This window comes from Panthera uncia, chromosome C2 (assembly GCF_023721935.1).
Source record: "Panthera uncia isolate 11264 chromosome C2, Puncia_PCG_1.0, whole genome shotgun sequence".
Taxonomy (NCBI): Eukaryota; Metazoa; Chordata; class Mammalia; order Carnivora; family Felidae; genus Panthera; species Panthera uncia.
The window spans coordinates 143,658,322-143,674,848 of NC_064810.1; the positions used below are offsets into that span (position 1 = coordinate 143,658,322).

A 16,527-nucleotide genomic window follows, 5' to 3' on the forward strand; every position below is an offset into this window, starting at 1 on the left:
GCTATAGTATATATGATCAACAGTGTCTGACACATTCTTCGGAGCGCTTACTAAAATAATAATAAAAGAATTAAATATGAACATTTTGTTCATCGTCTTCTCGGTAAGATTATAAGCTCTTTGACTACAGGGAATGTGCCCGTTTTATAAGCCCCAAATTAGCACAGCACCTGGCCTACCCAGGAAGTCAGTTAGCATTGGCTGAATAATGAATGAATAAATACAAAAGAGAACAGAGGCAGAAAATAGGTGCAAAAGGGACAGAAAACTGCCAACGCAAAACTTGCTTACGCTGATTGTCCTCTCTCAGCTCTCATGGTTCCGCTCTCCATTCCAGTTAATTTAAAAACAATCCTTTATGTGAAGGGGCGCCAGTGTGGCTCAGTCAGTTGAATGTCTGACTCTTGATTTTGGCTCAGGTTGTGATCTCAGGGTTGTGGAATTGAGCCCCGTGTTGGGGTCTCCACTGAGCATGGACCCTGCTTAAAAGTCTCTCTCCCTCTCCCTTTGCCCCTCCCCAACTGGTGTTCTCTCTCTCTCTCTCTCTCTCTCTCTCTCTCAAAAAAAAAAAAAAAGTAATAGTAATAATAATAATAAAATCATAAAAACAATCTTTTATTTTTAATTTTTTTTTCAACGTTTTTTATTTATTTTTGGGACAGAGAGAGACAGAGCATGAACGGGGGAGGGGCAGAGAGAGAGGGAGACACAGAATCGGAAGCAGGCTCCAGGCTCCGAGCCATCAACCCAGAGCCTGACGCGGGGCTCGAACTCACGGACCGCGAGATCGTGACCTGGCTGAAGTCGGACGCTTAACCGACTGCGCCACCCAGGCGCCCCAATCTTTTATTTTTAAAAGAAGCTTAAAACTTTTGGGGCACCTGGGTGGCTCAGTCGGTTAAGTGTCCGACTTTGGCCCAGGTCATGATCTCGAGGTTCTTGAGTTCAAGCCCTGCCATCAGGCTCTGTGCTGACAGCTCAGAACCTGGAGCCAACTTCAGATTCTGTGTCTCCCTCTCTCTGCCCCTCCCCCGCTTGTTCGTTCTCTCTCTTTCTCTCTCTCTCCCTCTCCCTCTCAAAAGTAAATAAATAAACTTTAAAAAATCAGTAAAAAAGGCAACTTTTAATAACATTCAATTCTTTGCACAACAAATACAATTTCCGCAACTTTTTAATTCCTGCCATGGAAGTCGACACGGGTATTGTTTTTTATTGAGATCCAGGAATGAATTCTTTACAAAAATAAAATAAAATTGTCACCCCTTTAATAGAGTTAGACGATGCAGAAAATTTTGAATTGCATCAAGTACATAAATGCAAATCAATTCTTGGCTAAAACATCATTCGACAAGAAAAATGTATAAAAGCCAGAAAGTTATTTAAAAGAGCAGTCATCAAATTTTTGGTCTAACTTTTCCACTCCTGAAAGTGTCACGCCAACAGATAAGGATGTCATTCAGATTGGCGGACTGGGGAGAAGGCAGATGTAGAATGCCAGGCACAGAAAGGATGCTTAATATATTTTTGTTCTTATGTCTAGAGCAAAGGAAAACCTGGGTTTATTCCTAACTCTGTCATGTCCTAAATACGTACCACAGGCAAGCCGAGGATGTTCCTTGGTTCATGAATGATAATCTTAAACTACCTTTCAGTTATAAAACGAAATAATAACTTGAGAAGTTAAATGCAAAACAAAAAATGGTGTGAAATACAACCGACAGTAGACAACCTAATAAAATAGGAGGCAATAAATTCATAGTTCTGAGAGTATCTCTATTTCCACATGCAGAATCGGTTTCTGTAGCTTCTGATGGATACTGAAAGGGAGGAAGAAATTGTACTTTGTCCTAGGTTCTTCTAACTGGACTCTAAATTAAATTTCCCATTTAGGGGCACCTGAGCGGCTCAGTGGGTTAAGGGTCCGACTTTGGCTCAGGTCATGATATCACAGTTCGTGAGGTTAAGCCCCACATCAGGCTCTGTGCCGACAGCTCAGAGCCTGGAGCCTGCTACAGATTCTGTCTCCTTGTCTCTCTGCCCCTCCCCTGCTGTGCACTGTGTCTCTCTCACACTCTCAAAAATAAATAAACGTTAAAATTTTTTTTAAAAAAAGAATTAAATTCCCATGAAGGCAGATTAACAAGAGAGAAAAACCAAAGTCTTATTATGGGCACATGGAGGCCGAAGAATGAGATCGAGACCCAAACAAATGACGAAGGCGGTTTTTACACATTTTAGACAATGAGACAATACATTTGTGAAGCCTTGACATGATAAAGAAAACGTGTTTGGAAATTTTAACTGGTTAGGAATTCTAAGTGGAATTTGAGTTGGAGTAGATTAGTAAAAAGAAAAGTAACAATTTGTTTGTACAGCTTTCTCAGCTTTACAATTCCTGTCTCTGGTGGTCAGGATGTCTTGTTACTTCTTTCTACAGGGAGGGCACCTTTCAGGTGGGAGATTTGTCTTCTGTTTTCAGGAGGCCAGAGGGGACCTGAGTGTCCTTGCCCTGACTGATTCCCAAGTGGCTTCAATTCAAAATAATCAATATGCCACTGGGGCACATTTTAGGTGGGCCTGCCCTTGGCCCCTACTACACTATTCTGTTCGGTCATCTCCAAACACAAAGAGTGCGGACATACAAATGTCACAATTCATCTTGAAAGAGAGTTGTAACTGCACAAGCAAGACTGGGTTTCAACTTTAAATATGGTTTTCCTTTGAAATAAAATTCCTTAAAAAGAGAAAATGACTTTAGCATTGGCAAAGGGAGTCCCCCTAAGGAAAAAAAAAATGTAAACAGATGGCTGAGAAAGATCACCCACATGCTGCACACATATCTTGAGGAGGCATTTCTAAGAATGAAGCGGCATTTCCCAGCCTGGGCCACTTCCCACAAGAATCCTTATTTTACCCGCGGAAAAACACAGGGTTTATACGTGTGGCCAGGGGGGACCCCCGCAGCGCCGTTGCAACCTGGCCCGCTGGGATCCAGACTAGCGTCTAACTACCCCCCTCCCCCACCCCGACCACACACACACACACACACACACACACACACACGCAAAATGTTCCGAAAGAACATAATAAATCAGTGTTCGGTGATCAGCCCGGAACTAACATCTTCCCGTATGCATGCGCTGTTAAACCCTAGCTAAGCATATTAAGCATTCAATTTAATGTATGACACACATCTGTTCCGCTTTCTCAGCGAGCAGAAGTTTCAAGATAACTTCAATCCCAGGCTTAATCAAGGAGAACAAAATCTTGGCCATGTTTAAAACTGAGGTTTAAAATATAATCCCAATGAGGGCAAGAGAGACCATTTTGCTGTGACTAATGAGATTATATGACACCTAAAGCTAAGCCCCAAAATCACCTGAGCAGAAACACTAGACTTTTTTTTTTTTTTAATCTGAGCCTCTGTAGTTTTCCTTTTCACGCCACCACCATTTACCAAAGACCTTCCACTGTATCCGGTTCAAAGCAACGAAACGTAAGCAAGAGCGAGGCCTCCGAAAACACGGTGGTTTCACCTTCCCTAATGCCCCAAGACCCTAAGAGGGAAAAGGAAAACTCACGGATCTGTCTTTTACGAGGAGAGCGCAGCACTGAATTCCAGCCATCAGCATCTTGTGGGGGTTCCAGGCCACGGAGTCGGCTCTGTTGCGGAAAACCAAACGGACAGGGAAGGAGGGAATAAGTAGCTTCTGGCGGCAAGATTACGATCATTAGTAGCACGTGATACTCACACCCAGGTGTTCAACAGGCTGCCTTGTTGGAGCAGTTGGGGGAGTTTGGGGTTTGGGTTGGTTTCCTTTCCAGTAAAGCGGTGACTTTGTCTCTGTTTTCATAGTCCCTTGAGTGTGCAAGATCCAGGCAGATGCGCTTGCCTGAACACGAGGTGCCCCAGGCCTGGAAAAACCACATTTACCTGTGGATGCCTCTCAGGAGCTTGCGGTGCTTCCTTGACATCAAAGCTGAACCGCCCCACGAAGCCTGTGGAGATATTTATAGAACCACAACACGTTATTTCAATGCCATTCGTCTGTCAGTCTGATGTCACAGAAAACCCTGAGTGACAACCTGTATGGTTTCCATACAACATCCAGTGCTCATCCCAACGAGTGCCCTCCTCAATGCCCATCACCCATTTTCCCCTCTCCCCCACCACACATCTCCAAAGGCAAGGGAATTAAAAGCAAAAAATGAACTATTGGAACCTCTTCAAGATAAAACGTTTCTATGGGGCGCCTGGTGGCTCAGTCGGTTAAGCATCCGACTTTGGCTCAGGTCATGATCTTGCAGTTTGCGAGTTCGAGCCTCACAGCTGTGCTCACAGCTCAGAGCCTGGATCCTGCTTCAGATCCTATGTCTCCCTCTCTCTCTGCCCCTCCCCCTCTCTTGCTCTCTCTCTCTCTCTCTCTCTCTCTCAATAATAAATAAACATTTAAAAATTTAAAAAAAGATAAAAAGCTTCTACACAGCAAAAGAAACAATCAACAAAACTAAAAGGCAACCAACGAAATGGGAAAATACTTGCAAATAACATACACTTGCAAATGACATATCAGATAAAGGGTTAGTATCCAAAATCTATGAAGAACTTACCAAACTCAACACCCAAAAAACAAATAATCCAGTGAAGAAATGTTTTTATTCTTTAGTGTCATTATTGAAGCATAGTTGCCACACGACGTTACATTCGTTTCAGGGGTACAACGCAGTGATTTGACAATTCTATGTATTTCTCAGTGATCACCACGACAAGTATAGTTACCATCTGTCAGCATACGTCGTTATTACAGTATTATTGACTATATTCCTGATGCTGTACTTTTCATCTCTGTGATTTATTTATTTTATAACTGGAATTTTGTGCCTCTTAATTCCCTTCACCCATTTCACCCCCACCCGAGCCTCCCCACCTCCCGTCTGGCAACCACAGGTTTGTCCTCTGTATTTAAGAGGAAAATAGACAATATCCTTTGCAATGCTGGCATTCTCCCACACACAACATGCCAGGGTTGATAATGAGGTACGGGCTGAGGGCTGGCATTCTGAATAATAAAGAGCACAGTTGACAGGGTGGGTAGAGGGGTACACAGGAACTCAAAGCCAACTAGGAAGGGCTAGGTGGAACCCATTCATTAGATCTTTTCAGCCAAACAGTTTTCAGAAGTATTTGCAAATCAAAAATGTTTGAAGAGTGGGAGAAAGGAAGCCTGGGACTTAGGGAAGATATCCACAGGAGACGTAAACACTATGAGCGAAGGAGAAGACAGCTGAGACTGGGAAATGGAAGGAAACCCCACAGACAGGAAGTCTGGAGCCAGGAGTAGGGGGGATGCTGAGGGGTGGCGGGAGGGTGGAGGGAGGAAGAATCCACATGAGAAATAAGGAAGTCAGTCTGGTCCTTGAAATTGAGCAGACTTCTAAGTTTTAATTTGCAGAGTATGGAAGGGTAATGGTTGTGAGGGAGTATGAGGGCACCAACTTGGGCCATGTTGAATGCCCTCCATGGTTATCTAGACCACACAACACTGCATTGAGAATGGAGCCATTATTGCCTCAAAATTTTTAATGGAAAAACTAAGGTTCAGAGGTGGTAGGTGAGATCTGGGAGCCAAAGCCCATTCCTGCTTCAGGATAACATCCTGGCTTAGGGCCAAATGGTAGAAGACAGTGTGCGGAGCTGAGGGTGATGGAAGGAGGTGAGTTCAGGAGCCTCACACACCACATTCGAACACCTTCCCGTCTCCTGCACCACCCTCTGCCTCCCTTTCCTCCCCCAAAATTAAACAAATTCTCACAATCCTAGTGAGGGGCAAGGAAGTTTGAAAATCACATGAACTTCGAGCACCTGGGATATTAAAGCATGAGTGACGACTGTCTCAGTGTGGGAGCTAATCTCGTTAACAGGTCAGATAAACCGTAGTCCAACTTGTCTAATACCGCTAGATGTCTAGTAGGTGCAAATCAAACAATTTGTGTGGCTTAAAGACTCTTATAAGAGTGTTTCCTTAAAAAATGTCAACCTTCGGGGTGCCTGGGTGGCTCAGTCGGTTAAGCGTCCGACTTCGGCTCAGGTCATGATCTCACAGTCTGTGAGTTCGAGCCCCGCATCGGGCTCTGTGCTGACAACTCAGAGCCTGGAGCCTGTTTCAGATTCTGTGTCTCCCTCTCTCTCTGCCCCTCCCCTGTTCATGCTCTGTCTCTCTGTCTCAAAAATAAATAAACGCTAAAAAAAAATTAAAAAAAAAAATGTCAACCTTCTTTTTTTTTTGAAAATCTAGGGAGGTTTTCATTCATACTTATAAATCACAATTCTCTCTGAGCCTCTCTTAAGTCTTTAATCTCACTCCCAATTTAGAAACTGCTGTACCTGCTCTGCTTTCCCTAAACTACATAATCCATATTTGATGTTTCTTTTATGAGAATGGAATTTTTAAGTATAACTGCTGATATACTTGATTTTTTTCCCCATATTTCCACAGTCACAGAGTACTCACTTCATATTATCTTTTAGGACGGAATGTATTATTATGCTCCTAAGTCTATAAAAATCAATAAGATAAAAGCTGAAATGTGAACAAGTACAAATGCGACAATCCCATTTAAAGTCACAAATAATCTACCTGAAGCCTTGCCATCGGCATACTAATAGGGCCGGTGACTCTAGCGAGATTTACATCACTGCTGCTTTTACCAAATATTAGCATATGCTTAATGAAAGCCTTGAGCTGCTGAAAAATTCTCTCTGTAACCCAGGCACTGTACTTTGAAAGCATAAAATCATACAAACTATAAAATTGTGTGTAGGTATATCCCCCAAATGCTTAGTTACCTTCCGTTCAGAAAGTCAAAAATAGCATGCTTTATTTTTCTGCTAAGGAGGATATGAATCACTCACTTGCCAGAAGAAAGTTCCCTATGGTGTCATCAGTATGTTCAACCATCCCTTCTATTAGGTTGAATCAAACTAATTAACTCCTCGTTTTATAAAAAGAAAAGGAAAACCAAAAGCTCGACAAGCATTCAGAACCGGCCGAATTCAAATTATTAACCCTGGATCAGTAGAATTTGAAGAGTTACCTTTAATTAAGGGAAAATGTATTAGGAAGAGCCCCAGGACTTACAAAATTAATTAGGAAAAAAAAAAGTCCATTCTTTAAGTTAGAAAATTATGAAGAATGCAAGTTATCTCAGTCCCTCTCAAATAATTATCTACGAGGGATCCAGACAAAACCTGCTGTAATTATAGCAGGCAATTATGTAATGCAGCTTTTTGCATTTTCCGGCTGATTGGAATCATGTCATTTTAGAGCTAGAAGATACCTCACAGACCACATCAGCTATCTCCCTCTTTATAAATGAAACCAAAGCCCAAATGGGTGAGGTCACAATGAAGAAGAGACCAGTTAGAACCCAAAGTCAAAGTCTCTTGATTCTGTAGTTCACTGTGCCCCTCATACCACACCCGCATCATGACAGTACTAGATTGAAGGGACCAGAGGAAATGGTTCACGGGAGAAGAGGAAATAAAATAGAATCTGGAAAGCAAAACCAAAATTTACACCAAGTCTTGGTATCTTCTTCTTTATTACCTTATGGAAAATGACATATATATTTCCCCTAATTAGAAATATACACTTGGGGCTCCTGGGGAGCTCAGTCGGTTAAGCGTCCGACTTCGGCTCAGGTCAGGATCTCGCGGTTCATGAGTTCGAGCCCCTCGTCGAGCTCTGTGCTGACAGCTCAGAGCCTGGAGCCTGCTTCGGATTCTGTGTCTCCCTCTCTCTCTCTCTCTCTGCTCCCCCCGCTCCCCCGCTCACACTCTGTCTCTCTCTCTCTCTCTCTCAAAAATAAATAAACGTTAAAAAAAATTTTTTTAAAGAAAGAAATACACAAATGAAAGTAGCTGGGACCTCACGTCTAGTTTCTGAGAACATGAAAGACATCCCACCGCAGCGGCGAACAGACGAGGAAGTCGAACCAATGGGTACAGACAAATGCACTTACATCCACATGAAGCCAGAGGCCGTGCCTCTCACAGATGTCCGCTATTTCATCCAGAGGATCAAAGGCTCCCAGCACGGTGGTACCAGAGGTGGCACAGACGAGAAACGGAGCTGCTCCCTGTGAGAAGGACCCACAGACAAGAACTGTCACCATCACCACTATGTCCGTCCTGTAGCAGGTTGGTAAACAGAACGGTTATACATCCAGAGATCTACGGGCTTCCGTCGGAGGTGACCACTCCTGCAGAGTGCTTTTCAACTCCTCCGCAATCTCATCTCAGAGAGGTCAGGGAAACTGGGACAATGCTGTGACAGCAAGAGTCCTTGGTCCCAACTTGATACTCATCGTAACCCTTTTTATTCTCATTTTCTTTCCGTAGTATTCTACGCTCTCAGATTTCCCACACGGAAAGTGAGGATGCTCTGACCAGTGGCAGGCTGGCGTTCTATGCGATCGCTAACTCCTTTTGGGGGCATGTCACTGGGGCCTGGGTGCCCGCGTGGTTGCGCCTCCACAAAATAACCAGGAGGACGACTGGAAAACAAGCAGCTCCAGGGGCAAACCGTGGAGGCCCGTCTGCCTGTCACTTTGCAAAGTAAGCAGAGCTACAAAACAAAGAGTGTGTGCTCAGGTACAAAGTGGTATCCGAGGGGATAAAGTAACCTCACTGGGCGACACTTGCCAAGATGGGTGCCCCACAGAGAAATCCATTAGAAAGTGCTAGAAAAGAGAACCTGCATCACTCCTACCGCGATTATGCCTCTTCATACAGCCCGTGGCTACATCTTGTAGAGCGAACAGGTGCCAGAGGGAAATGGGGTGGGGGAGGGAGACTGTGGGAACACACGCAGAGATGAATGGCAACTGTAGCCAAGCAAGCCAGATGCCCTGGCCCCATAAGGAACTTCAGAGCAGCCAGATAGAGGGAAGCACATGAGGTTGTTGACCTCATAGATCCATCCCCGTATGTCAGCAAAGAGGCTCTGCTCACTGTGGAAGTGACTTGGGAGGGAAAATTTGCACACAGAAGTAGGGGTGGAGGAAGCAGGGAGAATCCGAAGATTCTAGAGCTCCTGGGGAACAAGTGACAAGAACGTTTACTGCCTATAAAAGTCATTTTACCTCCCTTTAGGACGGAGTCCTAGTTTTCTCTGTTTTATCTTGAAGTTCAGTTGTTCTTACGTCCCATTTAATGTCAGGTGGTGTTCCGGTTGAACCTGACTCATTCCCATTTAGCTGACCTTCGACAGAAGGACGTTACTTCTCAGTGGAAAGAGAAGCAGAGCAAAGACACTTGGTCCACCTCTTTAAATTGAGATGCACGGGAAACAAAGTGATGGTACACAGTGACTCCATTTGCCATCTGGGGAGACACTGGTGACACACGGAATCCAGTCCATCCAAACCTGTTAGAGCAGGGCCAGTAGGGGATAGAGACCCTGGGGAACCATAGGCTTTAGGAATTCTTCCCTGCGATCAACTACCAACAGATTACGTCTTTATCATGTCGGTGACCTAAATAAAATGAGACCAGATTTACATCAATCATTAAGAGAAAAAGTAATTTCCTAAAAGCACTTAAGGTGCCTTTCATGTTTGGACTGTTCCTTATAAACCCTATGACACCCTGAACAGTTGTGAAAAAATACCTTTGCAGGCTATTATAGCCTATTAATGAGTTTTCCGCACCTTTTAAACAACCTAGCTATAAATACCAGGCCCAGAAATTAAACTTTTGCAATCTGGATTTAACCTTCCATTTTTTTTCCCTTTCTCATATCTCATGCTATCAGTGAGAAAATTCAGTGGGAACAGGATTGATTGCGTGCTGCTGATGAGGTGTATTCCCTACAAAAGTTTGTCACTGAAAACACTCGTATACAAAAGCACCTTCGAATATCCAGTGGTTATACGAGTTTGATCTTTTCATAAGAACTTCTGATGCTTCTGTGGTTTTCGGCATCTTTGTAGTGGCGTCAAATAAAGGTCACTGCTCAACAGATTTTTAATGGATTGTGGTGGGCTGGGGAACTGAATCCCAGCAGAAAAAAAACTGATGCACTGGCCCCACATCTGTAGCAACACGAGTTAAAAGCTTGAAACAGAAGAGCAAGGTCTGAAGCTACTGGAAAACGAAGCTAATCGCCAGGTATTATCTCAGAACAGACACAAGGTTTGTCCTCGGTGAATCTAGACTCAAGTTTTAACTAACTTGAAAGAAAACTGAGGAAACATACCCACTCTCACCCCATCGCCCTACTTTTAAATGTCCCTAAAGCGATTTTCACTTTTTCAAAACTCGTCTTTTCAAGTTCTCAACTTCAGGATATGTCAATTTTCACGTACTTTCATTGTCGAAACAAACAAAAATTTGAACAATGAAAGTACTAATGACTGAAGCAGAATAAAACCCATCAAATATGCTAAAGCATGCATCCTTCATGATATTAAAGAAGAAAAGTCGCCTTGGCTATCTTTAACGGATGCTAGGCAACTAACTCATTAATATGAAAACTGGTAAATAAGGAGAAAGAATAAAACATTTATCCTGCCCTCACTGTGCCAACGGTTCCTCTTGGGAAACCAAACAGGAGTAAGGGAAGGTTTTCTTTATGGTAGTAAGCCTGCCATTAAATGAAGGAGGAACAAGGGAATGAATTAGAACATCACCTAAGGAAATAACGGGTGTGGACAGAGATCATCCATGGCAGCAGAATTCATGGGGTGAGAAGCCGAAGCAGACGTCTGTAACTGATGGACCAATAATACCAGAACCCACGGATCAATGGCAGCACAAAAAGAGACAGGAGATGTGTCCCGACTGAAGGACAAAACGCCACCTGTGAAGAAGCCTTCCTGGTAAAAATTCCAACCTAAGTCTCACTGACTCTCAAAATTTCACTGTCAAGTTACAGGAAATATAGAGAACAGAAGGATTGTATAGGGAAGGGAACACTTAGATTCTCAAATTCTTGATGTGATCGACAAAAACCACAACGTGGAAAACTCTACAGGATAAAAAACTTGGTTTCTTCAACAGATCAATTGCAGGGAGAGAAAAAAGGAGGCGGGGTAAGCTACAGATTAGAAAAGATTTGTGTGGGGGCGCCTGGGTGGCTCAGTTGGTTGAGCGTCCGACTTCAGCTCAGGTCACGATCTCACGGTTCGTGAGTTCTAGCCCCGCGTCGGGCTCTGGGCTGATGGCTCAGAGCCTGGAGCCTGCTTCCGATTCTGTGTCTCCCTCTCTCTCTGCCCCTCCCCCATTCATGCTCTGTCTCTGTCTCAAAAATAAATAAACATTAAAAAAAATTAAAAAAAAAAAAAGAAAAGATTTGTGTGATGAATCAACCAAATGCAACATATGGACCTTGAATCCTTATTCAAACATGCCAACTATTTAAAAAATGCAATAGGAGAAATTTTAATATAGAGTAAAAATTTGATGATATTAAGAAATTATTTCTTGTAATGGTATGTGTGTGTTCTTTTTTAATAAAGAGAGAGTATATACCTTTTACAGATATACTGAACTATTTATAGATCAAATGATACGATGTGTGAGACTGGCTTCAAACTAATCTAGTGGTAGTGGAAGGGGGTGGGGTGTAGACAGAACAGAGCAGAAGCTAACAATTTCAAAGTTGCATGATGGGTATAGAGAGGCTCATTATATTAGGTTTTATATATTTGAAATTTTCCATAATAAAAAGTTTAAAATTCAAGAAAGAAAGAAAGAGTGAAAAGAGAGTGGGGAAGGAGGAAGGAAGGAATTCTATGAACCATACGGAAAGCACAATCGATTTTCCGCGCCCCCCCCGCCCCCAGAAAAGCATTAACGACATAAACAAAGTTCTCTTTGATAGGAGTATGTAGAAAAAGATAAAACTAGGGGAAAAAGGATAAAATTAGAACACAATATCTGTGGTTCACAGCAGAACAAGCAGGTTGTCATATAGAATTTTACCTGAGAGTGAATGAAATCTGATAATCTGTCTCACCAGACAGCTATCAAGCCCACTTGTCATCAAAATGTTAAAAAAAAAAGATAAATATAGATCTAAGGACACACAACTAAAGCCAGTACACCTGTAGTAAAGGCAGAATTTTTAAGTACAGAATTTCAACCCAAATGCAATGAGCAAGCATGTTCTGGTGATAAGGTGGTTTTTAGGAAAAATTAAAAATGTGAAGAGTAAAATAACAGAAAAGTATTAAAATAAAAAGTACAAATAAAGATTTGTACAAAAAAAAAAAAGTAAAATAAAGAGCCTATCCTTCTTAGAGTGTGAACTCGTATAAGGAGATCCTTCTATCCCAGCTCAAGGCTGGCCTTTCTGGTTTTCAGCAGCTACAACAGTTGCAAACCTGATGCCATCACTATGTACTGGAAACACAGGGGAATAGTCTGAAGCTCCAAGAGCGGCGAGAGATGTGGTGGGATGGGAGGGAAGCAATGAAGCAGGTGCACCTAACCCAGCAGGCTTTGGGTCCAAGAAGCAAGATGGCGGCCACCAAGACAACCACGCCCCCAAAAAGCAGGTGTCAGGGCCAGCCTTAGCTGGAATATGGCAGGTGAGGGGGCCAGGCCTTGCCTTCCCAGCAATGGGTATGTCAGCTTTAATATATTCTGGCAGCTAAGGAAGGGAGGACATTCTGCCAGAGCTGAAATACTAGGCCCATACCCAAAATAAGGTGATGAGTATGCCATGGGCTTTGCGTGGAAGCAACCTGTGAGGGCAGATTGCTCAAGAAATCAAAATCATTCTGACTGCAACCCAGAGACACCTGGTCTGGCCTATAGAATTCTCAGGCAGTAGTTAGGTAGGAGAGTGGCTACAGGGGTCCTGCTGGAGAGGCTGGGCTCTTCTTTGAAGGCTGATTCGAGGCAAGAATCCAGAATATGGTGATGTCAGTGTTTTAGTAGGCTCCAGCCACCTGGGAATGAGAACATCTGAGAAACTGCACAGAACATGGACAGCCAAGCACCTGGAAATAGAACATCTGTAAATGAGTTTCCCTATTTTAGTGCTAACCAGAACCAGCTCTCTTCTCTCTCCCACACACAGAAACGGGTCTGGCTGCTGCAATTCTCTCCTTTGTATCCAGACACATGCCTACGTTCTCCTTCCCTCTTCTTCTCCCCTCTCACCTCTTTTCTGGCTTGCCAGATTTGCTTCTCCAGTTCCTCAGGTATCATTTTACCTCTAAGAGACACAGATTTGAGACGTTCAGTTATGTTTAGTAGTGAACAGACATCGGTACTGCTTTTTTAAAAAGTATGAATTCCCCCTCCGCCCACCAGGCTTCCGGATCCTGTCCCCATTACCTTCCATCTGTTTCCACAAAGCAAACATTCTCTGTACCAATCCCAAGAAAGGAGGCTGCTTTCTTCATAGAGTAATGACACTAAATTAAAAGGGACAAGGGAGAAAAAGGAAAACATGAACACACAGCATGAAAAAACTATTGCCTATTATCTCAAGTCATATGGCTGAGCCCAATCCTTGGAACATGATTCCATAAAAGAAAAAAGAAAGTAGTCACTTAAATGAGCTCCTTAATACAGTGGTTGAAAACATCGACTTTGGTTGGGATCAGAGAAACTAGGATTTAATTCCAATTACAGCTATGGAATCTTGAGAAAATAATGTACACTCTCCAAGCCTCAGTTTGCTAATTTAAAGTGGGTGTGTCAATGCGAATTCATTTGTTTTTCATAGAAATAAATACATGTAAAGGGCTTAACACAGAACCTGACATATGGAACAAACTTGGTCACTGGAGGCTGTTGTTTTTCCATAACATCGAGAGAAGTTTCTCTTGACACTATAATAAGACTCAACATTAATGGAAACAGAATCTAGTCCACTGCTGACTCAAAACCCTCCAAGGAGGGAGCAAGACTCTGCTTCCATAACTACAATCACAAACCACAGCAGAATTTAATTGTTCTCAAAAGCAAACAATGGCTTATAAACTGCAGATCAGACCCTTGACGAATCTGGCTCAGTATCAAACGTAAGATCAAAATTAGGCATTCAGGAACGCAGCTAAAACCACAATAACGAAAGTAATAGTAATTTATGGACACACTACTTTCTGCAGCCCTGGTGTGAATGAGGCTCAAATGTGGCTCTAAAATTAGGTCTGACCTATTTCCTACTGGAAATGGTAGTATTTGCTTTAGATTGTTGGGACTTTTTTTCCTACTACATAAAGCCTATAAAATAATTAGCATTCAAACATTGGAGATGTCACTCTTTATACATTAGTGTGGACAGGTGGTCAATTAATTCTGTTTCATGCCAGAAAAAATGAAGGTGCGAAAGGACATTATTGTACCAAAAACCCTTAGTAATTTAATTTGTAGGTATGAATACATTAAAAGAGTAGTCATGCCTTCACACTTAACTTGATATATTCCCTCAAATGTGGTAATTTTTTTCTTCCTTTGTCAAGAGAGTTTTATTGGAAGCTCTTTTTTTTTTAACTCTGTAAAAATAAATGCAGAAGTAACACCATCAGGAAAAATGAAACCAGCCTAAATAATTAATTTCCAAGTATCAAATAGGACACAGCCAAGTGCCTGTAGGATGCATTCATTTCAAATTGTTACAAGAACATATGCATATTGAGGAGTAATAATGTATATGAAAATGTAATTAATTCTCTACTTGCTACATCAGCCCACCACAGCTAAGGTGACACACAGCCAAGGTGAATTATTTCTCACCAGAGACTTGGGCTCTGGCAACCAAACAATTATTGATCTCGTAATAATAAAGTGTAGCCTAGCCCACGGACATCTGCCAATAAGGAAAATCCCATTGCTTTGGCCTAAGAAATAGCAAAATGTCCCAAAGTAATGGATCTGCTGAGTAAAAAACTGGTAATCAGAGCAAGAATAGCTTCAGTGGAGCTATCTTTAGGTACTTCAGGGCAAAGTATAGTCCAATGTCAATCTCAGATGGATAGGGACAGATTGAAAAAAAATGTCTGCGAAACTGAAGTCTAAACATCTGAAAGCATCAGAGGAAGCAAAGAGCCCTGGAAGGGGGGAAAAAAAAGGAAGGCAATGCTTTAGACGTGCTTAGTAGTTTCAAGGAAAGGAAAAAGCTAGAAGGTTGGAGTTCAGAAGTAACGGCTGCATTTAGAAACAAATGGTGGCTGCTCCCGTCTCCGGCAAAAGAAGTCAGTCAGCCATTCTAAGACCCAATCTGCCCTCAGGTTTCATTCGTCCTACAGAAGACACAAAAATCTCAGTGGGCTTTTATTTCTATCAAGATAAAACAGCAAGTGTCTACATGAAAGACAGGATTGCACTGACGTTTTCCTTTCTGATTCCAGAAAGGGGTTTTTCTGTGACCTTGGGCTTCTCGGTGAAGCACCGCTTTCCCCTCCCATAGACGGTGTTCTGGACAATTAGACTCCCTCCTGGTGCTGACGAATCCGATGCTCAAATGAGCTCCAGGCAGTGGGGTCTGTGCAGGTCATGTGTTGGGGAATGAGGGAGAGGGATGTTGTACAAGGACTTCTCCAAGAGCACACAGCTGGCTCAATTCCTAAAGCAGGGTCGGAACCCAGCCTGACATCGTAGGAAGCACCTGCTCGCCTGTGGAGAACACCTGAAATAACATTCAAACTCAGGTCACACTTGCCTAGAGAGAAGGGCCACGGAGAGGGCAGTGAATGAGGTGGTGAGGAGGCACGACCCTGAGAAGTGCACCTGGCCTCTCTCACCCCATCCCAGTCTCCATCCTGCCAGAGAGGAGCTAGGCCAATGGCTGGCTGGCTGGGCTGGGAGGGGAGAGTTTCTTTCCTCCCCTCACTTTTTAGTAGCAGACAACGATCGCTGCTTGATGCTGATTCCCACGATGACTTGAATTCCAAACCTATGATTTCTGTAACTTCAGGGGAATTCATATCTCACTGCTAATCAAGCCATAGATTTGTGACTTTTGTTACTTTTCTCCTAGTGTCCCCTCTCTTTGGTTCCTGTTCAGCCTGCAGAGGCTGCTGTGGATACACTGACAGTGCAGGTGTCTCTGTTATGATGTTCTAGGTCCACATCAACAATCGGATTGCGGTCAAAAGCTCCAGTATGCAAAAACACCTTCAGTGGAGCGTGCCTATAATCTACATCCGATGGTACAAGACAGAGATGGAGTGGTCACCCCGAAGGCCTCGTAAAAACTGGAAAAAGAAGACCACCTAATATTGCTTATACTCACAAATAATCAAATAACCACCGGGCCAAGGGCCAACACCTAAAAGTAAGCAAGAGAGATAGAGCAAAAAGACTATAACACAGGGTTTAAGACCATTGAGGAAACACAGCCTTCTTTAATTCTTGTTTTTTTTTTAACTAATGGATTGCTTTGAAGGTGATCACCAAAACATGAATTAAAATAATGCAATACTATGACCTCAGGCTCTCTGGCAGAAGCAGGGAAAGGAATGAGCCGCAAGGTAGGGTCTGGATGGATGGAATGAAAATATACATTT

General features: G+C 42.9%; 1 protein-coding gene across 1 annotated transcript in view; it reads right to left on the reverse strand.

Moving 5' to 3' along the window:
* GADL1 (glutamate decarboxylase like 1) overlaps positions 1-16,527 on the reverse strand; it is a 167,491-nt gene that overhangs the window by 103,722 nt on the left and 47,242 nt on the right. The window contains exons 7-11 of the mRNA XM_049629225.1: positions 13,349-13,428; positions 13,172-13,226; positions 8,023-8,139; positions 3,935-3,999; positions 3,582-3,663 (exon numbers count right to left, since the gene is read on the reverse strand). Coding sequence (XP_049485182.1) covers positions 3,582-3,663; positions 3,935-3,999; positions 8,023-8,139; positions 13,172-13,226; positions 13,349-13,428 — 399 coding nt within the window. The remainder of the gene's footprint in view (positions 1-3,581; positions 3,664-3,934; positions 4,000-8,022; positions 8,140-13,171; positions 13,227-13,348; positions 13,429-16,527) is intronic.